Genomic DNA, 27,831 nt, shown 5'->3' on the forward strand with positions numbered 1-27,831 from the left:
GCCCTCTGGGGTAGAGAATTCTAAAGATTCACAACCCTCTGAGTGAAGAAGTTCCTCCTCATCTCAGTCTTAAATGGCAGTCCCCTTATCCTGACACTATGCCCCCTAGTTCTAGACTCTCCAGCCATGGGAAACAACCTCTCAGCATCTACCCTGTCAAGACCCCTCATAATCTTATAAGTTTCAATGAGATTATCCCTAATTCTTCTAAACTCCAGAGACTATAGGCCCATTCTACTCAACCTTTCTTCATAGGACAACCCTCTCATCCCAGGAATTAATCTAATGAATCTTCATTGCACCGCCTCTAAGGCAAGTATATCCTTCCTTAGATAAGGAGACCAAAACTGTACGCAGTACTCCAGGTAGTATTAGATTAAGAGAAGAGGCTTACATTGTTTCGAAAAGGAGTAGTAAGCCTGAGGATTGGGAGAATTTTAGAAATCAGCAAAGGATAACTCAGAAATTGATAGAGGGAGAAAATTGAATCTGAGAGTAAACTAGCAAGAAATACAAAAACGGATTGTAAGAGCTTCTACAAGTAAGTAGAAAGGAAGAGATTAGCGAAAGTAAACGTGGGTCCCTGAGAGGCAGAGACAGGAGAAATTATAATGGGGAAGACACAAAAAAACATTTTTTTATTCGTTCATGGGATGTGGGCATCGCTGGCAAGGCCAGCATTTATTGCCCATCCCTAATTGCCCTTGAGAAGGTGGTGGTGAGCAACCTTCTTAAACCACTGCAGTCCGTCTGGTGAAGATTCTCCCACAGTGCTGTTAGGTAGGAGTTCCAGGATTTTGACCCAGCGACGATGAAGGAACGGTGATATATTTCCAAGTCGGGATAATGTGACACTTGGAGGGGAACATGGAGATGGTGTTGTTCCCATGTGCCTGCTGCCTTGTCCTTGGTAGGTGGTAGAGGTCGCAATTTTGGGAGTTGCTGTCGAAGAAGCTTTGATGAGTTGCTGCAGTGCATCCTGTGGATGGTACACACTGCAGCCACAGTGCGCCGGTGGTGAAGGCAGTGAATGTTTAGGGTAGTGGATGGGGTGCCAATCAAGTGGGCTGCTTTGTCCTGGATAATGCCGAGCTTCTTGAGTGTTGTTGGAGCTGCACTCATCCAGGCAAGTGGAGAGTATTCCATCGCACTCCTGACTTGTGCTTTGTAGATGATGGAAAGGCTTTGGGGAGTTTTTTTTTATTCGTTCATGGGACGTGGGCGTCGCTGGCGAGGCTGGCATTTATTGCCCATCCCTAATTGCCCTTGAGAAGATGGTGGTGAGCCGTCTTCTTGAACTGCGGCAGTCGGTGTGGTGAAGAGTCAGGAATTGAGTCACTCGCCGCAGAATACACAGCCTCTGATCTGCTCTTGTAGCCACAGTATTTATATGGCTGGTCCAGTTAAGTTTCTGGTCAATGGTGATCCCCAGGATGTTAATGGTGGGGGATTCGGTGATGTTAATGCTGCTGAATGTCAAGGGGAGGTGGTTAGACTCTCTCCTGTTGGAGATGGTCATTGTCTGGCACTTGTCTGGCGCGAATATTGCTTGCCACTTATCAGCCCAAGCCTGGATGTTGTCCAGGTCTTGCTGCATGCGGGCTTGGACTGCTTCATTATCTGAGGGGTTGCAAATGGAACTGAACACTGTGCAATCATCAGCAAACATCCCCATTTCTGACCTAAAGATGCAGGGAAGGTCATTGACAAAGCAGCTGAAGATGGTTGGGCCTAGGACACGGCCCTGAGGAACTCCTGCAGCAATGCCCTGAGGCTGAGATGATTGGCCTCTAACAACTATTACCATCTTCCTTTGTGCAAGATACAACTCCAGCCACTGGAGAGTTTTGCCCGTGATTCCCATTGACTTCAATTTTACTAGGGCTCCTTGGTGCCACAATCGGTCAAATGCTGCCTTGATGTCAAGGGCAGTCACTCTCACCTCACCTCTGGAATTCAGCTCTTTTGTCCATGTTTGGATCAAGGCTGTAATAAGGTCTGGAGCAGAGTGGTCCTGGCTGAACCCAAACTGAGCATCGGTGAGCAGGTTATTGGTGAGTAAGTGCCGCTTGATAGCACTGTCGACGACACCTTCCATCACTTTGCTGATGATTGAGAGTAGACTGATGGGGCGGTAATTGGCCGGATTGGATTTGTCCTGCTTTTTGTGGACAGGACATACCTGGGCAATTGTCCACATTGTCGGGTAGATGCCAGTATTGTAGCTGTACTGGAAGACTTTGGCTAGAGGCGTGGCTAGTTCTGGAGCACAAGACTTCAGCACTACAGCTCGGATGTTGTCGGGGCCCATAGCCTTTGTTGTATCCAGCGCACTCAGCCGTTTCTTGATATCACGTGGAGTGAATCGAATTGGCTGAAGACTGACTTCTGTGATGGTGGGGATATCGGGAGGAGGCCGAGATGGATCATCCACTCGGCACTTCTGACTGAAGATGGTTGCAAACGCTTCAGCCTTGTCTTTTGCACTCATGTGCTGGACTCTGCCATCATTGAGAATGGGGATGTTTACAGCGCCTCCTCCTCCCATTAGTTGTTTAATTGTCCACCACCATTCATGACTCGACTTGGCAGGTCTGCAGAGCTTTGATCTGATCCGTTGGTTGTGGAATCACTTAGCACTGTCTATAGCATTTTGCTTCTGCTGTTTAGCATGCATGTAGTCCTGTGTTGTAGCTTCACCAGGTTGGCACCTCTTTTTTAGGTATGCCTGGCGCTGCTCCTGGCATGCTCTTCTGCACTCCTCATTGAACCAAGGTTGATCCCCTGGCTTGTTGGTAATGGTAGAGTGAGGAATATGCCGGGCCATGAGGTTAGAGATTGTGCTGGAATACAATTCTGCTGCTGCTGATGGCCCACAGTGCCTCATGGATGCCCAGTTTTGAGCTGCTAGATCTGTTCTGAATCTATCCCATTTAGTATGGTGGTAGTGCCACACAACACGTTGGATGGTGTCCTCAGTGTGAAGACGGGACTTTGTCTCCACAAGGATTGTGCTGTGGTCACTCCTACCAATACTGTCATGGACAGAAGCATCTGCGACAGGTAGATTGGTGAGGACGAGGTCAAGTAGGTTTTTCCCTCATGTGGGTTCGCTCACCACCTGCCGTAGGCTCAGTCTGGCAGCTATGTCCTTCAGGACTCGGTCAGCTCGGTCAGTAGTGGTGCTATCAAGCCACTCTTGGTGATGGACATTGAAGTCCCGCACTCAGAGTACATTCTGTGCCCTTGCTACCGTCAGTGCTTCCTCCAAGTGGTGTTCAACATGGAGGAGGACTGATTCATCAGCTGAGGAAGGGTGGTAGGTGGTAATCAGCAGGAGGTTTCCTTGCTCATGTTTGACCTGATGCCATGAGATTTCATGGAGTCTGGAGTCAATGTTGAGGACTCCCAGGGCCACTCCCTCCTGACTGTATATCACTGTACCACCACCTCTGGTGGGTCTGTGCTGTCGGTGGGATTGGACGTACCAAGGGATGGTGATGGAAGAGTCTGAGATGTTGGCTGAAAGGTGTGATTCTGTGAGTATGGCTATGTCAGGCTGTTGTTTGACTAGTCTGTGGGACAGCTCTCCCAATTTTGGCACAAGTCCCCAGATGTTAGTGAGGAGGACTTTGCAGGGTCGACTGGGCTTGGTTTGCCTTTGTTGTGTCCTTCCGGTTTTATTCTTATTATGACTTTTCGTAGCGAGATTGCACAACTGAGTGGCTTGCTCGGCCATTTCAGAGGGCAATTAAGAACCAACAACATTGCTATAGGTCTGGAGTCACATATAGGCCAGACCCAGGTAAGGACGGCAGGTTTCCTTCCCTAAAGGACATTAGTGAACCAGATGGGTTTTTACGACAATCCAGTAGTTTTATGGCCACCATTACTGATACTAGTTTCTGTTTATGAAATACCGGAAATAGTGGGGAATCAAGGATCTGATGAGAGTGAGGAACTTAAAATAATTAATATTAGTAAAGATAAAGTACTGGAGAACTTAATGGGACTAAAAGCCGACAAATCCCCTGGACCTGATGGCCTACATCCTAGGGTTTTAAAAGGGGTGGCTGCAGAGATAGTGGATGCCTTGTTTTTGATCTTCCAGAATTCCCTGAATTCTGGAACAGTCACCATGGATTGGAAGGTAACAAATGTAACCCCACTACTGAAGAAAGGAGGGAGAGAGAAAACGGGGAACTATAGGCCAGTTAGCCTAACATCAGTAGTCGGGAAAATGCTGGAATCTATTATTAAGGACGTAGTAACAGGGCACTTAGAAAATCATAATGTGATTAGGCAGAGTCAACACGGTTTTCTGAAAGGGAAATCGTGTTTGACAAATCTATTAGAGTTTTTTGAGGGTGAAACTAGCAGGGGAACCAGTGGATGTGGTATATTTGGACTTTCAAGAGGCATTCTGCAAGGTGCCACACAAGACATTGTTACACAAGATTAGAGCTCATGGGATTGGGGGTAATATATTAGCATGGATTGAGGATTGGATAACGGACAGAAAATAGAGAGTAGGAATAAACGGGTCATTTTCTGGTTAGCAGGTTGTATCTAGTGGGGTGCCGCAAGGATCAGTGCTTGGGCCTCAGCTGTTTACAATACAGTGACTTAGATGAGGGGACTGAGTATAATGTATCCAAGTTTGCTGACGATACAAAGCCAGGAGGGAAAGTAAGTTGTCAGGAGGACGCAAAGAGGATAGAGACAGGTTAAGTGAGTGGGCGGGACGGTGGCAGATGGAATATAATGTGGGGAAATGTGAAATTATCCACTTTGGTAAGAGGAATAGAAAAGCAGAATTTTTTTTAGAAGTAAGAAACTAAGAAATGGTGGTAGCCAGAGGGATTTATTTTATTCATTCATGGGATGTGGGTGTTGCTGGCAAGGCCAGCATTTATTACCCATCCCTAATTGCCCTTGAGATTTGGGTGTCCTTGTATACAAATCAAAGAAAGTTAACATGCAGGTACAGCAAGCAATTAGGAAGGCAAATATTATGTTAGTCTTTATTGCAAGTGGGTTGGAGTATAAGAGTAAGGGGGCCTTGCTCTGGTGAGACCACACCTGGAGCACGGTGTACAGTTTTGGTCTCCTTACCTAAGGAAGGATATACTTGCCTTAGAGGGGGTGCAACGAAGGTTCACTGGATTGATTCCTGGGATGAGAGGATTGTCCTGTGAGGAGAGATTGAGTGGAATGGGCCTGTATTCTCTGGAGTTTAGAAAAATGAGAGGTGATCTCATTGAAACATATAGAATTCTTAGAGGGCTTGACAGGGTAGATGCTGAGAGCCTGTTTCCCCTGGATGGAGAATCTAGAACTAGGGGTCATAGTCTCAAGATAAGGAGTCGGCCATTTAGGACCGAGATGAGAAAACATTTCTTCACTCAGAGGGAGTTCTTTGGAATTCTCTACCCCAGAGGGCTGTGGACATTCAGTCATTGAGTACATTTAAGACTGAGATTCACAGATTTTTGGATACTAAGGGAATCAATGGATATGGGGATAGGGCAGGAAAGTGGAGTTAAGGTAGAAGATCAGCCATGATCTTACTGAATGGCGGAGCAGGTTTGAGGGGCCGTATGCTCCTATTTCTTATGTTCTAATGTTCTTAATTCAGAACCCTACCTTTTTCAAGGATTAAGTAGCTTGTTTTGGACCAGTGCAGGGAAAGAGAATTAAAAATCAGCAAATCTCTCTTTGATCAGAGATACCTGAACCTTCTGTGAAGTTTTGCTTGTTGACTGATTTTCCCTCTACTGCCTAGTGTATGCATCTCTGATCTGTACGATCTATTGTGTCTGATTTTAAGGTTAAGCGGCAAACCCAAAGGAAATCTTTACAGATTATTTTGGATTTATTTGCTGATGTACAAATTTAGACCCACTCAGCACACTTTAGCTTCACATACAACTGTTCCTTTTAAAAGCACAATAGTCTCCATATGTGAAGAACTTCACTCTTGCTACCGGCATCTGCATTTGGATTTTCCAGTCCAATTATTTGTTGCTTCTCAGAAAATTATGTCAAATGTTGAGAAGGAAAAATAAAACAAATTTGGACATTTTACATGCACTTACATATATGAACATAGAAACAGGAATAGCTCATTCAGCCCCGCGAGCCTGTTCCGCCATTCAATTAGATCATGGCTGATCTGTATCTTAACTCCATTTATTCGCCTTTGTTCCGTATCCCTTAATACCCTTGCTTAACAAAAATCTATCAATCTCAGTTTTGAAATTTTCAATTGACCAACCTCAACATCTTTTTGAGGGAGAGAGTTTTAGATTTCATCTACCCTTTGTATAGAAGTGCTTCCCGACATCACTCCTGAATATCCTAGCTCTAATTTTAAGGGTGTGCCATCTTGTTCTGGATATCCCGACCAGTGGAAATAGTTTCTCTGTATTTACCCTATCAGATGCCGTTATCATCTTAAATACCTCTATTAGATCACCCCTCATACTTCGAAATTCAAGGGAATACAAGCCAAGTTTATGCAATGTATTTGATCTGCTGGTTACATGCTCACCTATTTGTGTCTCCTGTAGTATAGTTCCAGTATGGCTTCAGTTTCTGACTTGCTGTCTCAACAGGTCCACATAACCTATTTTGACTTTATTTTTTTTTGGAAGGGTAAGTGGTTTCCCTCCAGCCCCATAAGCTGACACTCACCTCCAACTTTCCTGAACAGAAATGCATTTCCACATAAGTAAAAAGAAAGAAAGGCTTGCATTTATAAAGCACCTTTCATGACCTCAGGACAACCCAAAGTGCTTTGCAGCCAATGAAGTACTTTTGAAGTGTAATCACAGATGCAATGTAGGAAACGCGGCAGCCGATTTGCACATAGCAAGGTCTCACAAACAGCAATGTGATCGTGATCAGATCATCCATTTTTAGGTGTTGGTTGAGGGATAAATATTGGCCAGAACACCAGGAAGAACTCCCCTGCTCTTCTTTGAAATAATGCCATGGGATCTTTTACAATTACCTGAGGACCTCAGTTTAACGTCTCAGCCGAAAGACAGCACCTCTGACAGTGCAGCACTCTCTCAGTACTGCATTGGAGTGTCAGCCTAGTTCAAGTCCCTGAACCCACAACCTTCTGACTCAGAGACAAGAGTGCTACCACTGAGCCACAACAGACATCTAAGTAGATTAGTTGAGCTGGGATAGTGGTGTGACAGTGAGCGCACATTTAGATAAAGGCCCTGCACCATTTGGCACAGGGTACCAACATATTAAACCTGCTCTTTCCATTGAGTTCCCATAATTAATTTTGTAGCAAGACCTCAGAATGAAGATGTAAGTAACTTTCTAGTTTTTCACTTCTTCTAAACTGAAACAGTTTGACTTTTATCAGTTGCTGGAGCCGCTTCTACTCCCTTCCTTACTGACAACATGAAATACCACAGCTCAACCACATCATTACTGTAGCTTATAAACCATGTCATTATGACCCAAAACCAATAGATAAACAATATATACTTCATTCCTCCTGCCTCTTAATCGGAGTAGGAGTTTCAAACAAAACCTTGCTCTGAAACATAATTGTTCTTAGCAAGAATTCATCACTAAAGTAATAAGGTTGTGGGTTCTAGCCCCACTCCAGAGAGCACATAATCCAGGCTGACACTTCAGTGCAATATTGAGGGAGTGCCGCACTGCTGGAGGTGCTGTCTTTCGGCTAAGCAGTTAAACCGAGACCCTGTCTGCCCTCTCAGGTGGACATAAAAGACCCCATGGCAATATTCGAAGAAGAGCAGAAGAGTTATCCCCGGTATCCTAGCCAATATCTATCCCTCAACCAACATCATTAAATGATTATCTGGTCATTATCACATTGCTGTTTGTGGGAACTTGCTGTGCACAAATTGACTGCCTCATTTCGTAGATTACATAAGTGACCATAAGACCATAAGAGATAGGAGCAGAAGTAGGTCATTTGGTCCCTCGAGTCTGCTCCGCCATTCAATGAGATCATGGCTGATCTGATTTTTACCTCAACTCCACTTTCCCGCCTTTTCCCCATATCCTCTGACTCCCTTGCTAATCAAAAATTTGTCCAACTCAGCCTTGAATGTATTCAATGACTCAGCCTCCACAGCTTTTTAGGGTAAAGAATTCTAAAGATTCACGACCCTCTGGGAGAAGAAATTCCTCCTCATTCCCGTCTTAAACGGACGACCCCTTATTCTGAGACTATGCCCCCTAGTTTTAGATTCCCCCATGAGGGGTAACATCCTCTCAGCATCTACCCTATCGAGTCCCCTCAGAATCTTGTATGTTTCAATAAGATGTCCTCTCATTCTTCTAAACTCCAATTTTTCCTCAATCTTTCCTCATAAGACAACCCTTCCATACCCGGAATCAACCTAGTGAACCTTCTCTGAACTGCCTCCAATGCAAGTGTGTCCTTCCTTAAATAAGGGCACCAGAACCGTACGCAATACTCCAGGTGTGGTCTCACCAGCACCCTGTACAGTTTTAGCATGACTTCCCTGCTTTAATACTCCATCCCCCTAGAAATAAAGGCCAATATTCCGTTTGCCTTCCGGATTAGCTGCTGCACCTGTATGTTGACTTTTTGTGTTTCCTGTACGAGGACACCCAGATCCCTCTGAACCGCAGCATTTTGTAGTGACTATACTTCATTGGCTGTAAAGCGCTTTGGGTCATCCTGAGGTCATGAAAGTTACCACATAAATGCAAGTTCTTTCTTTCTTTCAACAGTAATAATATGGGATAAATTGTGGTTGAAGCAGATAATATTGATGCATTTAAAGGGAGGCTTGATGCATACAAGAGGGAGAAGGGAATAGAGGGATATGGGGGCAGGGTGGGAAGAGGTCATTAGAGTGGGAGGAGGCTCGAGTGGAGTATATTCACCGGCATAGACCAGTTGGACCTGTTTTTGCGCTGTTTATTCTATGAGAGTCAATGTAAAAGTGTCAACGTCAGAACTCTCTCCAAAGAAAGATTCTTACTGAAAGTGCCAGTTCAAGTAAACAGTTAAAAATAACTTAATTTCAACACCCTTTTTAATTTTTCTAGTTACTTCTGGGTTTTTTCCCCAATATTTTAGTTGCAATGAAAATTGTTCACATCATCATTCAATTAGTTGGAAGAGTTATTAATACTAACAGGGCAGGTTTGCTTAAATACCCTGGATTACCACCAAGACCCCTAGAATTCTGCTACATTATAAAGACAATTTCTACGGCAAGAGAATGTAGATATTGTGGCAGGACTATTTAGTTTCTGCAACAGGTTAATAAGCGGTTTACACATATTTGCCTCTTAGGACCCTGTTCTCCAATATGTTAGCCACTAGCCACATGTGGCCATTTGGGAATCCAGATGTGGCTAATTGCTTTGCTGATTAGTAAATATAAAATGAGTAATAGACACTGTCGTTGGGCATGTGAGCTCAACACTCATATTCACAAAATGTTTGCATGTAAACTTTAAACTTTTTGTGCGTTTGTTGGCAAAGTGGTAAGACGAAAAGCAGAGTGTGCGAGTGTTTTTTGATCGTTGTGAGTGCTTTACTTCCTTGGTTACTGAATGGTGGTGGATGTTTGTTAATTAAATATACACACGTGAAGTAGATTTGCCTGTGTTCTGTGAGTGTGTGAAAGGCGTTTTCTACTAAAATCAGTGCATATGGTTAAAACGGTGTTGCCGTAGCCACACCTGTGGCTGGTTGGCAATTTATAATGGACAACACGGTTTTAGATTTTTTTAAGTTGGACAAGTTTAGAGAAAGGCACTTGATTATAGAACTTGACCTGCTAAAGAGCAGACAAGTATAGCACAGCAGCAGAACAGGATTTAGAGTGAAGATCTGGAACAACCACCTGCAGAGTGAGGAACGGAGACCTGGAGCGAGTCAGGTAACCAGCCTGCCAATCAGCCACTTAGCCATCATCGGCAATCAGTCAGCCAACAGCAACCAGCCAATCGAGAGCGGCAAAAGGGGGCCGGGGTCACCTTGCTTACAAGGGCAGCTGTAGTGGGAGGTGGCAAATTCAGTAATGGGAGAGGAATGAGAACTGGGAGTGGGAGAAATTCAGTCTGTTTTACATTAAGGTTTTTAGTTGATACAAAATCGAGTAGGAACTGATTGTTATTTTGGCATTTTTTCAGTAATTTAGGGTTTCTATTACCGTAATCTATCTATGCCTGATATTTGAGTAGCTTTATTACTATAATATTTGTATTACCCTCAGCATTACTATCTGTGAGCCGAAAATTTATAGAGCCAGTTAATCCAAGGAAAAAGACCTTTATTGGATCTGCCAGCAGCCGATGCATGATCTTGTTGATTCCTTTGGTTCAATGATCCCAGTCTAAGCTAAGTAACCTGACTGATACCACCCTCTATGATTCCCACTTTCGTGCCTCTACTTTTGGCTCCATCTAGTCCTTACCATAACATACCGCTCGTCCTCGAGCATGGCCTCTTTCCCCATATTCGTTCTGTTACCAAGACTGCTTTCTTCTACTTGCACAATACTGCCCACCTTTCTCGTTGTATATTTTTATTAATTCCTGGGATGTGGGTATCGCTGTCAAGACCGGTATTTATTGCCTATCCGTAGTTGCCCTGAGAAGGTGGCGATGAGCCTTCTTCTAGAACCGCTGATAGCTTTACTCACTTTTATATAACACCACTGCCATCCTCAGTATGTACCAATGCGCTTCACAGCCAGTAAACTACTTTTCAAAGTGTAGTACTGTTATTACATAGGTAGATTCAGCAGCTAAATTGCGCACAGTAAGGAAGAACAAACAGCAGATGAGATAGATGACTAGTTAATCTGTTTTGATGATGTTAGTTGAGGGATTAATGTTGGCCGAACACGGGGAAAACTCCTCTGCTCTTCTTCCAATAGTGCCATCAGATCTTTTACATTCAACTGAATAGGCAGACAGAGCCTAGGTTAAACGTTTCATGTGAAAGACGGCACCTCCACAATGCAGAACTTCCCTCAGTACTGCGATGAAGTGTCAGCCTAGGTTATGTGCTGAAGTCCTGAAGTGGACTTTCTGACTCGGCGGGGAGTGCTACCACTGAGCCAAGCTACTACTGCGTGCATGCTAATGCATCCCACTAGATCTGCTGTACATGTTAACTTCCAGGGTTCTAATAAGTTTAGAATAACTGAGTTTCCAGATAATTTCATACCTTCTAAAGAGCAAAAAGAGGAATGCTATTCAACACTATTCGAAGAAAAGCAGGGGAGTTCTCCCCAGTGTCCTGGCCAATATTTATCCCTCAACCAACATCACTAAAACAGATTACCTGGTCATTATCTCATTGCTGTTTGTGGAACCTTGCTGTTCGCAAATAGGCTGCCACGTTTTCTACATTACAACAGTGCCTACACTCCAAAAGTACTTCACTGGCTGTAAGGTGCGTTGGGACATCCTGAGGTATTTAATGCCCTATATAAATGCAAATCTTTCTTTCATTTTATGCAAGAATTACATGCTTTGTTCTGTAACCAAGCCAGACCTGTATCAGATTATCTGTGGAATACAGAAAAAAATGTTACATTTGTGTAACAGGAGGTCTGGAGACGGAGCGGGGAAGAGCAAAGGTCAGCACTCTTGCGCCTCACTATGACATAAAAGTAAGTTCTAAATGGTTTAGGTTAGGATTGCATGTGTGCTTTATCCACAGAAGTGAATTGTTTTAGCTCAGCCTGATCTGTGGAAAAAATTACTATGGGAAAGGGAAGAACTTGCATTTATATAGCGCCTTTCCCAAAATGCTTTACACCCAATGAAATACTTTTGAAGTGTAGGCACTGTGTAATGTAGGAAATGAGGCAGCCAATTTGCGCAATAAGATCCCACAAACAGCAATGAAATTAATGATCAGATAATCTGTTTTAGGTGTTGGTTTAGGGATAAATATTGACCAGGTTAGCACAGAGAACTCCCCTGCTCTTCTTCGAATAGTGCCATGAGATCTTTTACGTCCGCCTGAGAGGACTGACGGGGTCTAGGTTTAACGTCTCATCCAAAAGATGGCACCGCTGACAGTTCAGCACTCCCTCAGCACTGAAGGGTCAGCCTGGATTATGTGCTCAACTCTTTGGAGTGAAGATTGAACCCACAACCTTCTGACTCAGGTGAGAGTGCTACCAATTGAGCCGAGGCTGAAAGAAGGGTACCAGCACTATCTGAGGAGGGGGGAACTGCCAGTGTGAACTTAGAGGAAGGGGGAGAAGAGTTGTCTCCATATCATTATGTCAACTTTATAAGCAATTTAATGATCAGATTTAGTAACAGAGCGTACCAATATAAACTCACCGGACCTGCAATTTCTCTGCAAGAATTAAGGGCAATTCCCCTTAATTTAAGTTTCAAAAGGTTGAAGACATTTTTAATGTTAGTAAGAATTCAATGAGAATTTGATCTTTAGTTGTCTGTGAAAAAAAATCTAACCGGTATTCTGAATGAAACTCAGGTGTTAAACCAATACCAGGAACATAAAGGGTCTGGAGGTACAGCTCTAAATATAGTGCCAAGTGCCTTGTGACACATTGGGACTGGTACTGGCAATAACAACTAAATGTTGAGTGTTATCTGTGTTAGCAGCAATGCTGGTAAAGATCTGACATGAAATTCAGTGCTTGCTATTAACAATAGTCTCATAGAATCGTACAGCACAGGCGGCCATTCAGCCCATCAGCGCCTGTGCCGGTTCTTTGAAAGAGCAATCCAATTAGTCCCACTCTCCTGCTCTTTCCCCATAGCCTGCAAAATTTTCCTGATCAAGTATATATCCAATTCCCTTTTGAAAGTTTCTAATGAATCTGCCTCCACCACCCTTTCAGGCAATGCACTCCAGATCTTAACAACTCGCTGCGTAAAAAAAAATTCTCCTCATCTCCTTCTTTTGCCATTTATTTTAAATCTGTGTCCTTTGGTTATCGACCCTCCTGCCAGTTGAAACAGTTTCTCCCTATCTACTTTATCAAAACCCCTCATAATGGACCAAGACCAGTAACGGACTGGTGAGAGTGGGAGTGCCACTATTCCGATGGTCCAGTAAATGCACTCTCTCACCTACTCCTGCCCTCTACCAGCATAAAGCAGGCTTTTTGCAAACTGCCTTTAGCAAACATATGTGTGATTAAGGCACAGGAAGCACCCTTGTTTTAGTTTACAACACGTTTACAAACATGTGTTTCTCGCTAAAGGCTGACATCTGTCAGATACTTGTTCTGTTGTCTTGTCCTCAAGCGACTTTAGAGGAGGATGGAGAGGGAGAGCAGCGAGAAGAGATGCGTGCCATTTTTTGTAATTAATAACATCATGTGCCCATGTGGTAAATGCACTGCCTGGTGCATGTAAGTCACACAGCGCAAGAAGATCCCAGATTGAACCCAGTCTTTAATAAATTAGTTGATCTCAACTGGTACTGCAGTATTAGCACCACAATTGACCATGCACCTCAGCGAGAGAGCCAAAAAATCAGTGAGGGTTCCCACATCAGGTTGCTGTTGAATGCTTCTTGCTAGATTGTGTGTGTGTGAATGTCCAGATAGGATGAGGCTTGGCTGTGATGCTTCACACAGTTGAGCAGCTTGCTAGGATTCAGTGCCTAGGAACACACTTGAGGAATGGAGATATGGGGGAGGGTGCCTGTCGAACCATATCCCCAGAATAGACTCAGATCCCCCGGAGAGATTGAAAAATATTGGAAGGGGGAAAGAAAATCATCAAACCGCACATACAAATGGCATAATGACTTTGTTTCAATGTTACTGCATTTGTATTTGCCAACATTTTTAATTTGTTTGGCGAATATTTTTCCATGATAATTTCTCACCTTTCCTCCCTCAGCCTCTGAACTGAGCGACTCCTCATCCTTGGTGATTTCAATCTTCATCTCAGGTCCTCTTTCCCTCTCTTCTCTGAATTCAGTGACCTCCTGTCATTCCTAATCCTCTCCCTTGATATAAACTCTCCTATCCAAACTCACAGCCAGCCACTCAACCTTGCTATCTCCTGTGGTTTCTCTACCCCCATGATTTCTATCACAGACAAGGCCATCTCCAACCACTTCCTTGTATGCCTCACCAGCCTGCCAATTGCACTTATTTCTGTGTCAGTGCCTGGAAATGCTTTCCTCCAAATCAGTTAGAACTACATTTTCTAAATCCCAACCGCCTAGTCTTTGGCTCTCCATTTGCCACAACACTTCCGCAGCCATCAATCTACTTAATCCCTCTCCCATGTCCCGAGCAAAACTTTTGTTCTCACATCCCAGCCGATCCCCCTGGTATGACCCCTATTTTTGCTCCCTCAAGTCCAAGGGGCACAGACTCGAGTGCATCTGGCGTACAACCGCTTTAACCATCCACCACTGAATCTGGCAGGACCATATTAAGCGCTTTCGAGACACGTTCTTCCATGCCAGAAGCACATATTACTCCAGGGTCATCCTGGAGATCAAAGATATTCCTCGGCTTCTTTTCTGCACTACCAACCATCTCCTTAAACCCGTCTCCCCTGTCCTATCCACCCTCACGTCCAATAACAAGCACGAGGAGCTCATGGACTAAGAACATAAGAACATAAGAACATAAGAAATTGGAGCAGGAGTAGGCCAATCGGCCCCTCGAGCCTGCTCCGCCATTCAATAAGATCATGGCTGATCTGATCCCAACCACAAATCTAAAGAACACAAGAAGTCGGAGCAGGACCCGGCCACATAGCCCCTGGGCCCTCTCCGCCACCCACAGGGCATTGACCGATCCGAACTCAGCTTCATGTCCAATTTCCTGCCCGCTCCCCATAACCCCTAATTCCCTTTACTTCTAGGAAACTGTCTATTTCTGTTTTAAATTTATCTAATGATGTTGCTTCCACAGCTTCCTGGGGCAGCAAATTCCACAGACCGACCACCCTCTGAGTGAAGAAGTTTCTCCTCATCTCAGTTTTGAAAGAGCAGCCCCTTATTCTAAGATTATGCCCCCTAGTTCTAGTTTCACCCATCTTTGGGAACATCCTTACTGCATCCACCCGATCAAGCTCCTTCACAATCTTATATGTTTCAATAAGATCGCCTCTCATTCTTCTGAACTCCAATGAGTAGAGTCCCAATCTACTCAACCTCTCCTCATATGTCCGCCCCCTCATCCCCGGGATTAACCGAGTGAACCTTCTTTGTACTGCCTCGAGAGCAAGTATGTCTTTTCTTAAGTATGGACACCAAAACTGTATGCAGTATTCCAGGTGCGGTCTCACCAATACCTTATATAAGGTTGTGGCCATCCTGTCAGCTGTCTCTATTCTTTGACCCCATTTCTCCTTGCCCCCCTAGCCCTGAGCCTTTTCCGAGCTCAACTTGACCATTAGATCCACCTCCTGCTCCTTTGACCACATTTCCTCTAAACTGCTGACCACCCAACTAGTGAAGCTCCACAGTGGGAGCCCATCCCATGCTAGAATTGCCCTATAATTCCAAGGGTGCCAGCCAACATCCAGTAGCTCGCCCAAATTGCTATTTTAAGACCAGTGAATGTTGGCAAGTTATTCAACCTCTGTGACAGCATCAGTTTTAATTAATCAAGTAGGTTTGAGAGAGCGTAGAGCAAGTAAATAATTAATTCCATTAGCTCTCCAGTTTGAAACCCTCATCCATGCCTTTGTTACCTCTAGACTCGACTATTCCAATGCTCTTCTGGCTGGCCTCCCACCTTGCACCCTCTGTAAACTTCAACTCATCCAAAGCTCTTCTGCCCGTATCCTAACACACACTAAGTCCTGTTCACCCATCACCCCTGCGCTCGCTGGCCTACATTGGATCCCGGTTTGGCAACGTCTCAATTTTAAAATTCCCATGCTTGTTTTCAAATCCCTCCATGGCCTCACCCTCTCCATCTCTGTAATCTCCTCCAGCCCTACAACCCTCAGAGATCTCTGCACTCCACCATTTCTTGCGTCTTATGCATCCCCGATTTTCATCGCTCCACCGTTGGCAGCCGTGCCTTCAGCTGCCTGGGCCCTAATCTCTGGAATTCCCTCCCTAAACTTCTCTGCCTCGTTTTAAGTCGCTCCTTAAAACCTACCTCTTTGACCAAGCTTTTGGTCACCTGTCCTAATATCTCCTTATATGGCTCAGTGTCAAATTTCATTTGATAACGCTCCTGTGAAGCGCCTTGGGACATTTTAAAGGTGCTGTATAAATGCAGGTTTTTGTTGTTTAAGCTAAGGAATATATTTATTACCCCTTTTACCTTTGTTGTACAGTCTGGGAAGAATGGCACTATACCAATCTCTGTTTGCTTATCTCCCTGATTTATACAGGGGAATTTCAACCCTCCCCCACTCCACGACGGGCAGGTGAAAGTCGGGTTGGGGGGGGCTAAATTGGTAAAAATGTGAAACCCGAGCCCAACGCGCCTACTTCTGGATTAACTGCGACGGGTTTGGGGGCGTCCGAGTAACCCACTCTGGAGAGGCGGCTCAGTGATTATAATATTTAAATGAGCCTCCGTTCCTCAGATTTTGGGACCCTTTTGAATTTAATAGATGCTGGCTGGGTTTCCCAGGGCTCGGGAAACCCGACATCTGAAGGGAGGTGGGGGCTGACAGATCCAGCAGCACTGTTTGTGGGCCAGGAAGTGCAGGAGTGCATCCCCCAGCCCATGAAGCAAATCTTCTGCCGTGATCTCTCCACCCACTGCGATCAGTCGACCCACCAGCGATCGGCCGACCCCATGATCTCTCCCTCCCCTTGCGATTGGCCGACCTCCCCCGCCCCATGATCTTCAGAACCCCCCACCCCCACCGATTGGGAAACCATCCTCTGTGATCTTCAGACACCAACCCCCCACCACATGATCTCTCCCTCCTCACAATCTCTCCCTCCCCGTGATCTCCTCCCCTCCCCCATGATCTCTCACTCCTCGCTGCAGCACTCTGAGCCCCCCACCCCCATCAACCCCCGATCTCCTCCGGTTCCTGGGGACTGCCCCCAGCTGGCTGCCGCACAGGAAACAGAGTAAAAAAAATGCTAAAAATAGGTTGAGCCGTTAATTTCGGCAGGACCTCTGCCTTCTGGGTTTTCCAGCCACAGTCCTGCTCACTCCCCGCCTCCCCATACCATAACCCATAGTCATTATCTACCAAGGCTCTCTGTAGACCAATTGGAGCCCAATGCAAAAACCTCTAATGGAGTTTTCAGTGCACGAAGGCATGCAGTACCAGCTCCGTGCATTTAGTGTCGCTGGACAGGGAGCAGCTAATCTGATTACATCTCGTGAGGCTCACAAAAATGGTTCTCTGATATGTTGGAACTCTGGTGGTTGCACCAATTACGTGATGGAAGAACTGCGCATCAGCATTTGATGACACTCCGACATGGTAATATGGGTTTATTATTCCTTGGAACAAAATGTTAGCAATGATGGAGGGCCTGGTGCACATTAGTCCAACCCCAAACCCCAATCCCAACCAAAAATTCAAAGCAAAAACTCAACCACAAAAACCACTCAGCTGCAAAGCCAAACTACAAGGATGAAATGGGTTGGCACACACTAATGTTAAAGTGTCCGTGTAAAACACTAGATGGATGATTGTAACCAGAGAATAGGTGAGGTTAGAAAATTTACTGTAGATTTCAATTCAGATGAATGTCGGTATATGCAAATGCATTAAAATAGAGACATTTCGGGATCAGTCCATGAATGGCAACCTGCAGTTAAGCTCTTTTGAATAGGTTCAATTCATTTTATGTACTGTAAATCAGCAAGCATCTCCCTGGCAACAGAGGTGTTTTTTAAAATTTGTCACAGTTTTGCAAAGCACATCAGTAAACTCTGAATGCAATCAAAACAAACCCCAGTATCACTGACCACGAGGAGGGAGATTTACCCCATTCTTCTCATTACCAGCAGTTAATTATCAGAAGAAAAAAAATCCTTTTAGCACTTATAAAATATGCTCACAGAATCACATCTGGTAAAAGCATTATAATGTATCTTGTGCCACTAACAGGTTAATTTGGATGTGACCCATTGAGTTTGAGAGTGACGTACGTAAGTCAGAAACTAGAATATTAAACTTAAATAAAGCCAATTACATAGGTATGAGGGGCGAGTTGGCAATGGTAGATTGGGAAATTAAATTAAAAGATATGACGGTAGATAAGCAATGGCAAACATTTAAAGAAATATTTCAATATTCTCAACAAATATACATTCCATTGAGAAACAAAAACTCCACGGGAAAAGTGGATCATCCGTGGCTAACTAAAGAAGTTAAGTATAGTATTAGATTAAAAGAAGAGGCCTATAATGTTGCCAAAAAGAGTAGTAAGCCTGAGGATTGGGAGAGTTTTAGAAACCAGCAAAGGATGACCAAAAAAATTGATAAAAGGGGAAAAAATAGAATATGAAAATAAACTAGCAAGAATTATAAAAACGGATTGTAAGAGCTTTAACAAGTATGTAAAAAGGAAGAGAGTAGCAAAAGTAAACGTTAGTCCCTTAGAGGCTAAGACAGGAGAAATTATAATGGGGAATAAGGAAATGTCAGAGACGTTAAACAAATATTTTGTATCTGTCTTCACAGTAGCAGAAACAAAAAACATACCAGAAATAGTAGGGAACCAAAACGCTAATGAGAGTTAGGAACTTAAAGTAATTAATATCAGTAGAGGCAAAGTACTGGAGAAACTGGTGGGACTAAAAGCCGATAAATCCCCTGGAACCGATAGCCTACATCCGAGGGTTCTAAAAGAGGTGGCTGCAGTGAGAGTGTACGTATTGGTTGTGATCTTCCAAAATTCCTTAGATTCTGGAATGGTCCCAGCGGATTGGAAGTTAACAAATGTGACCCCACTATTCAAAAAGGAGGGAGAGAAAAAATAGGGAACTACAGGCCAGTTAGCCTGACATCAGTCATTGGGAAAATGCTGGAATCCATTACAGAATCATAGACTCATACAATGGTTACAGCACGGAAGGATTTGGCCCATCGAGTCCGTGCCGGCTCTCTGCAAGAGCAATCCAACTAGACCCACTCCCCCGCCCTATCCCTGTAGCCCTGCAATATTTTTCCCTTCAATTACTTATCCAATTCCCTTGTGAAAGCCACAATTGAATCTGCCTCCACCACCCCTTCAGGCAGCGCATTCCAGATCACAACCACTCGCTGTGTAAAAAAAGTTTTTCCTCATGTCACCTTTGGTTCTTTTGCCAATCACCTTAAATCTATGTCTTCTGGTTCTTGACACTTCCGCCAATGGGAACAGTTTCTCTCCATCTACTCTGTCTAGACCCTTCATGATTTTGAATACCTCTATCAAATCTCCTCTTAATCGTCTCTGCTGTAAGGAGAACAACCCCAGCTTCTCCAGTATCTCCACGTAACTGAAGTCCCTCATCCCTAGAATCATTCTTATAAATCTCTTCTGCACCCTCTCTAAGACCTTCACATCCTTCCTAAACTGCGGCATCCAGAACCGGACACAATACTCCAGTTGTGACTGAACCAGTGTTTTATAAAGGTTCATCATAACCTCCTTGCTTTTGTACTCTATGCCTCTATTTATAAAGCCCAGGATCCCGTACGCTTTCTTAACTGCTTTCTCAATTTGGCTTGCCACCTTCAACGATTTGTGCACATATACCCCCAGACTTCTCTGTCCCTGCACCCTTTTTAGAATTGTACCCTTTAGTTTATATTGCCTCTCCTTGTTCTTCCTACTGAAATGTATCACTTCACACCTTTCTACGTTGAATTTCATCTGCCATGTGTCTGCCCATTCCACCAGCCTGTCTATGTCCTCTTGAAGTCTATCACTATCCTCCTCACTGTTCACTACCCTTCCAAGTTTTGTGTCAACTGCAAATTTTGAAATTGTGCCTTGTACACCCAAGTCCAAGTCATTTATATCAAAAATTAATGGTCCTAGTACCGACCACCGGGGAACGCCACTGTACACCTCCCTCCAGCATGAAAAACAACCGTTCACCACTACTCTCTGTTTCCTGTTACTTAGCCAATTTCATATCCATGCTGCCACTGCCCCCTTTATTCCATGGGCTTCAACTTTGATGACAAGCCTATTATGCGACACTTTATCAAACGCCTTTTTAAAGTCCATATATACCACATCAACCACATTGCTCTCATCGACCCTCTCCGTTATGAAGGAAGTGGTAACAGGGCACTTAGAACATCATAGTGTGATTAGGCAGAGTCAACATGGTTTTCTGAAAAGGAAAGTTTTTTGAGGATGTAACTAGCAGGGTAGATAAAGGGGAACCAGTGGATGTAGTATATTTGGATTTTCAAAAGGCATTTGATAAGGTGCCACATAAAAGGTTACCCAAAATAAGGGCTCATGGGGTTGGGGGTAATATATTAGCATGGATAGAGGATTGGTTAAAGGACAGAAAACAGAGAGTAGGGATAAACGGGCTATTTTCAGGTTGGCAGGCTATAGACTAGTGAGGTGCCGCAAGGATCTGTGCTTGGGCCTCAGCTGTTTACAATCTATATTAATGACCTCGATGAAGGGACCGACTGTAATGTATCCAAGTTTGCTGACAATACAAAGCTAGGTGGGAAAGTAAGCTGTGAGGAGGAAACAAAGAGTCTGCAAAGGGATATAGAAAAGTTAAGTGAGTGGGCAAGGAGTTGGCAGATGGAGTATAATGTGGTGAAATGTGAGGTTATTCACTTTGGTCGGAAGAATAGAGAAACAGAATATTTTTTAAATGATGAAAAACTATTAAATGTTGGTGTTTAGAGAGATTTGGGTGTCCTCATACAAGAAACACACAAAGTTAGCATGCAGGTACAGCAAGCAATCAGGAAGGCAAATGGCATGTTGGCCTTTATTGCAAGGGGATTGGAGTACAAGAGTAAAGAATTCTTACCACAGTTGTACAGGGTTTTGGTGAGACCTCATCTGGAGTATTGTGTACAGTTCTGGTCTCCTTATCTAAGGAAGGATATACTTCCCTTGGAGTCGGTGCAACAAAATTTCACTAGATTGATTCCTGGGATGAGAGGGTTGTCCTATGAGGAGAGGTTGAGTAGAATGGGCCTATACTCTCTGGAGTTCAGAAGAATGAGAGGTGATCTAATTGAAACATATAAGATTCTGAGGTGCTTGACAGGGTAGATGCTGAGAGGTTGTTTCCCCTGGCTGGAGACTCTAGAACTAGTGGGCATAGTCGCAGGATAAGGGGTCAGCAATTTAAGACTGAGATGAGGAGGAATTTCTTCACGCAGAGGGTTGTGAATCTTTGGAATTCTCTAGCCCAGAGGGCTGTGGCTGCTGAGTCATTAAGTACATTCGAGGCTGAAATAGATCGATTTTTGGACTCTAGGGGAATCAAGGGATATGGGGATCGGGTGGGAAAGTGGAGTTGGGGTCGAAGATCAACCACGATCTTATTGAATGACGGAGCAGGCTCGAGGGACTGAATGGCCTACTCCTGCTCCTATTTCTTATCTTCTTATGATACTGTATTCCAAAACAGTGAATGTCCTATGATGTTTTGACTTTTTTAAATCATTCTCGGGATATGGGCATCGCTAACAAGACCAGGATTTATTGCCCGTCCCTAACTGCACTTGAGAAGGTGGTGGTGGGTTTTCTTCTTGAACCGCTGCAGTCCATGTGGTGAAAGTACTCCCACAATGCTGTTAGGAAGGGAGTTCCAGGATTTTCACCCAGCGACGATAAAGGAATGGCGATATATTTCCAAGTCGGGATGGTGTGTGACTTGGAGGGGAACTTGGAGGTGGTGGTGTTCCCATGCACCTTCTGCCCTTGTCCTTCTAGGTTTGGGAGGTGCTGTCCAAGAAGCCTCCTCGAGTTGCTAAAGTGCATCCTGTCGATAGAATACACTGCAACTACCGTGTGCCAGTGGTGAGGGAGTGGATGTTTAAGCTAATGCGACATTCTCAGTGCTTTTTTACTTTTTTACTTTGACATACTTTGCTGTTAATGAGGGAGCAGTCGTTATGCGGGTATGTTAGTGAACTTTACTGGGCCTGTGATCGTATAGTGTAAATAATCTTTGCTTTAAGGAGCCCTCAGTCCTCATCTCAAAACATCTGTTAACTTGAGAGTCGAAAATCTTTCTCCTCGACCTTCTTGCGAAAAGAGTCTCGGAGAAATAGTTTGTGAATAATACGGAAATCCGTTCAGAATTGCCATACTTCATTGTCACAATTCACATTTAAATGGTGAAGGCAAACAGGTTAAACAATCTCTGTAATACCACAGGAAGTGGCAGCAGTGTGCATGATCTAGCACGATCATTTAAAGGAGCTTTACTGCACAGAAAGGGTTTGTTAAAATGAACCTATGGTCGTCAATACCAAGATGGGGTGGGATTCTGTGAAACATCAAACCAGCCTGCCATGGTTCGAAAGAGCAAAGTATGACTTGTTAGCATTTTTTTTAACACACGGGAAATACAAACAGTTTCAGAAATTTTGGTGTCAGACGTTTGCAGTGCTTGTCATTGCTACAGAGGAAATAGCAGGCATGCAATATTAGTTAATAGGGTTTCCTCCATTTCTGCAGTTCCCTTTCACAAGGAAACTCGTTAAAGGGATCTACGGTCATGTGTACATTCGTTTTTTAATACTGTCATTCTTGTATCCAGCAATGAGTAACGAGCTTTTAAACATGCTACTCACATTCTCAAATAGAGACTGTGTTGGGCGGGGGGCAACTTGTAGGTAGTCTTGCGATGAAACGGAGTGAATCAATTTTTTTTAAAATGAAAAATAAAAAGACAAAACGTCAGCTAACATACATAGCTGTGAGTTCTTCCCAGCAATTCCGATGGGTGTGGAAAAGAAAACAGGATTATATTTTTTTAAAAAGAGGATAAAAATAAAATCACTTACCACACAGATAATCTGTTTCTCAAAAAATACAGAGTCTGCCATAGCTGATGCATTTACTGTCCGCATACACCAGTTCTTGTCGTTAGTTGTAAAGCAAAGTGATGGAACTCGAATGAATGTCCATGAAGCAAACAATTATGAGAGTGTCCCCAGCTCTCTCACACTTCAGCAATGGAGAATCCAGATTTATGTCGTATTAGCAGATGCTCCTACTCCTTATTTTTTCTTATATGGTGAACAACGCCGATTATCATCTTTCACTGCTAGCCCCACTTCAGTGTGTTTAAGGTCAGACTGGAAACAGCATATGCTCAACACTGGCTACAGCCCGGGCCAGACTGCAGGAAGATAGTTCATGATAAGCCCTGTGCAATGCAGGTGGCTCTTTGCGGGGGTTTCTCAACTGACGGCCAGCCCCAAGTCACCGACACATTCATGATCTGAATCTGATAAAGGGATCGCCCTGACCCCTTTTTAGCGAATAAGATGTTAAACCAGACACAAGCTGGAAAATAGCAGCTGTTCCCAGTCAGAAGACCGCACTAACCTCAAACTCAGATGTGTACAGCACTTGTCCACACGTGTGCCTTCGCACCGTGAAACATTTACTGCCGCTCGCTACTTTAAGCAAAAAAGAAGCAGACACAAGTACGAAGTACTAAAATTAGAAAAATGGTGTGGAAATTGGTTAGTTCTGCATTTTATGCTGCTAGTATCGAGCAGCATGACAGTCCTGAGTGGCTCAAATAAGTGCAGTAATCTCTCAATTCATCAGCAGTTTTCACCAACTTGTAATAAATGTTGTGGAACTAAATTGTCTTTAAGGAGGATGTTGATTACAATGTAGCAGGCTGCCATTGCTAAGAGAACTCTGCTTTCCTTTTCAATCCAATACTTCTTGCAGCCAGCATTGCCAACCCGTGGGATTCGCTCGCTTGTACCCAATTTTAGGCAATTCATTTGCTAGTCAAGGTGTTAGCCATCAGTAACACTCACGCCTCTGAGTCAGACGGTCGTGGGTTCATGCCCCATTTCAGAGATATGAACACATAATCCAGTCCGACATTTCAGTGCACTACGGAGGGAGTGTTGCACTGTCGGAGGTGCCAACTTTTAGATGAGATGTTAAACCGAGGCCCTGTCTGCCCTCTGAGGTGAACGTAAAAGATCCTATGGCCCTATTCGAAGAAGGGCACAAGAATTCTCCCAGTGTCCTGGCCAACATTTATCCCTCAACCAACAGCTAAAACAGATTATCTGGTCATTTATTTAATTTCTGTTTGTGGGACCTTGCTGTGCGCAAATTGGCTGCTGGGTTTCCTACATTACAACAGCGGCTACATTTCAAAAGTACTTCATTAGTTGTAAAGAGCTTTGGGACATCCTGAGGTTGTGAAAGGTGCTATATAAATGCAAGCTTTTTCTTTTCTTTTGGACCTGGGATTTTTTGTGTTTGTGATTCACTGGGGAAATTAATCCTGCAATTTATTTTTAAAATTTCTTGAGTGAATCGCAAACACTTAAAAAAAAGTTTGCGAAAGCATGGCAACACCAGTTGGCGCTAAAGGATTGGATACTGGTTTAAATCACCGTACCACTGAGTTCTTTATCTTGGCTCCCATCGGCGCGGACCGGAGTGAAAGAAGGTCAGGTACCTTCCAGGGAGGGAACATTGGTCTACTCCTGTTCTTTTCAGCCCCTCAAGCCTGTTCAACCATTCAATTAGATCATGGCCGATCTGTACCTCAACTCCATTTACCCACCTTGGTTCCATTTACCTTGATACTCTTATCCAACAAAAATCTATTAGTCTCATTCTTGAAAATTTCAATTGACCCAACATCCACAGTCTGTTGGAGGAGAGAGCTCCTGATTTCCACTACCCCATTGTGTGAAAAAGCGCTTCCTCGTTTCACACTTAAATAGCCACGGTCTAATTTTAAGATTGCGTTCCTCATTTTGGATTCCCCCACCAGAGGAAATAGTTTCTCTATAACTACCCTATTGAATCCCTTTATCATTTAAAAGACCTCGATTAGAGTAAGAGTCATCTATGACCGTTGCTCCTCCTAGTAACCTGGTTGAGAGTGGCATTGATGCAATCTTGAGAATGTATTCCCCCAAAAACTATTTTGGCCACAATTGATTGTGGCCTGGGGAGACCAACGGAGAAAGAATTTATTCTCAAATAAATTAATCATTCCTTGTTTGAGTGCTGTCACATTTGGTCATTTTTGACTATTTTTCCACAGGAAAAGGGTTACTTTAAATGTTGTGTTTTAAAACATAGTGTATTCATGCAAGTTTTAAAAAATGGGTCTGACATAGTAGGTAGTTAAGATGCTAATAAGCTCGACTTAAATTTGTTTCCCGATTAGATTATAAATAGTAAGGAATTAGTTAGCTTGTCTCAGTAAGAGATAAGCTCCTCACACCCATTGTATTGGGGAGCAACTGGTCCCAGGCGCTTAGTAACCTTCCTTTTCCGGCTGTGAGGAACAAGTGATAAAATACAGAGGCAGACATACTTAGGAGGGCTTTTGAAACAAGATGCTGTGCAGACAGTTAGGTCTTTGAAACAGAAAGCAGTGAAACGGTAAGGCACAGAAAAAGGCTGCGATCAAGATACAATGCAGGGCAAGTTAGAAATTAGTTTGTTTAAATCAAGCAAGATGGCTCAGTGATGTAGGGAAATGGAACATGTTCATTATTTTTATATTATTACATGAAGAAAAATTGTACCGATTGAACCTAGTGAATCTGATCATAACTGTTTCTCTGGATGTTCACTTGCTGTGAAATAAAGTAGCTTACAATTTTTTTATCAAGCTTCATCTCATCAATATTTGTTCAGTCCGCCTTTGGAGACAGTAAAGAAATACATGTATGAATCAAGTCACTGGTTCAAGTCACAAGATAATTCTATTATACAAGAAGATGTAGGGCAGTGTAAGTCAACTCCCAGAAAAGTAAGTTGCTTACATGACTGACTAATGCCACTGAACCTGAGAAGGCATTTACAATAGGCCCAAATTTCCAACAAGTGCATAGTTATTTTTTTACAAAAAAAGTCTTTGTACTTTAATTTTCCTTGAAGGTAGCATGCATATACAACAAGAATAATTTGCATTTATGTATCGCCTTTAACATACAAAACATACCAAGGCACTTTACAGAGTAGTAGCAAGACAGAAACTCCAAGCCAGAGGAAAGAGTATAGTATACATTTAGTGATGGAAGGCTTGGAGAAAAAAATACATCTTGAGAAGATCTTTAATGGTGGAAAGAGAGGTAAAGAGGTGAAGGGGTCATTGGAGGGAGTTCATGAGCAGGACTTTGGCAGTTGAAAACTCGACCAGGTCAGAAGATGACATTATTCGTACTACCTATCTGCTTACTTGAACCCATGATTTCCATCTCTGCTTTTCAATCTATTGTGTTTTTGTACACAACTTTTCATGTCAGCCAGCTGTGTCTGACATAACACTAATCCTCATTTATCCATTTAATTCAGCGATAATCAAAATCAAAAACATGCCAAAGAGTTGTGAACCGCAATAGGGGTACCAACTACTTAATAAGGTAAATTTCACCTATTCTTTGGCTCACAAAAAAAAATATTTTCCTTCAAATGTAGCAAAAACATTTTTTGAAGGAAGCACACAAGTTGAAACTGGCAACTCTGTGCAGGGCAAGTTACTGGTTCTCTGTAACGTTACGATCTGACCCACACTGCAAGCACGATCTTGCTGCCTTGGGAGATAACAGCAACTTTAACTGAATTGTAAATTTTCTGAATGTGTGGCACTTCATCATAAAGAGGGAAAGCACATGTAATGATGGAGGAGGGGGGGGGGAGGGGGGAGTGTTAAAGGACAGATTTAAATTTTGCTAACTTTGAAATCAGCCCATGAGAAGGTCAGTAATACTGCATATTTAGGAGACTTCAAATGCAAATTTGTAGCTGATTAATGGACATGAGCAGTAGCACTAAATCAGAAAGGATATACTGTGTTATTGATAATTGTCAATGTAGCTGATCTAAACACTTGATATATTCCTTCAAGCTGCACACATACCTGCATCATGAATCCACACATAATGTGTGCGAACTGGAGGAGACATCTATAGGCTACATGCTAATGTCCAGACAAGCTGAACTGTGCAGTGATGGGACATTGGATCTACATGTACATTTTTTGGAACAGGAAAAAGACATTTGACCCAACATGGCTATTCCTTTTTGATTGATTTCAACCCTACCTATTTGACTTATCGCCAAGCCATAAAATCGCTATTATTATTAGGTAAATTCTACAAATGCATGCCTCTGGCCAGAAAATTGTGGGAAGAATGCCAATTTAAAGATTGTTTCCACTGGCAGGAGGGTTGGTAAACAGAGGACATAGATTTAAGATAATTGGCGAAAGAACCAGAGGGGAGGTGAGGAGAACTTTTTTTACACAGCGAGTTGTTATGATCTGGAATGCACTGCCTGAAAGGGTGGAGGAAGCAGATTCAATAGTAACTTTCAAAAGGGAATTGGATATATACTTGAAAAGGAAAAATTTGCAGGGCTGTGGGGAAAGAGCAGGGGGGTGGGACTAATTGAATAACTCTTTCAAAGAGCCGGCACAGGAACGATGGGCAGAATGGCCTCCTTCTGTGCTGAATGGTTCTAAGAGTTGTCACCTTCAAGGGCTGGTGGCCCATCTCTGTTTGTCATTGTGATCAGAACCTAATCTGGGTTACGGTTGGTTGGTTTATACCTTAGGATGCCTTTTTTGAAGTGATTATATATACAGATTTACCACTGTGAAGGTTGACGGAAACTAGTTGTTACTAAAAGGGATGCCAAGGCCAACAGTATTTCCAAAAGGCTTTGTTTCTGGCCTGACC

At 43.5% G+C, this 27,831-nt stretch overlaps 1 protein-coding gene across 2 annotated transcripts in view; it reads right to left on the reverse strand.

The window, feature by feature from the left end:
• Positions 1–27,831, reverse strand: part of LOC137327145 (rho GTPase-activating protein 6) — a 514,589-nt gene that overhangs the window by 298,647 nt on the left and 188,111 nt on the right. Inside the window, exon 1 of one of the 2 annotated variants that reach the window (XM_067992648.1) lies at positions 22,933–23,281. The exons of the other annotated variant lie outside the window; for it this stretch is intronic. Coding sequence (XP_067848749.1) covers positions 22,933–22,998 — 66 coding nt within the window. The 5' untranslated portion in view covers positions 22,999–23,281. Of the gene's footprint in view, positions 1–22,932; positions 23,282–27,831 lie in introns of those variants that run through there. 2 annotated transcript variants of the gene reach the window in all.

The sequence above is a fragment of the Heptranchias perlo genome, chromosome 11, assembly GCF_035084215.1.
Source record: "Heptranchias perlo isolate sHepPer1 chromosome 11, sHepPer1.hap1, whole genome shotgun sequence".
In the NCBI taxonomy this organism is placed as follows: Eukaryota; Metazoa; Chordata; class Chondrichthyes; order Hexanchiformes; family Hexanchidae; genus Heptranchias; species Heptranchias perlo.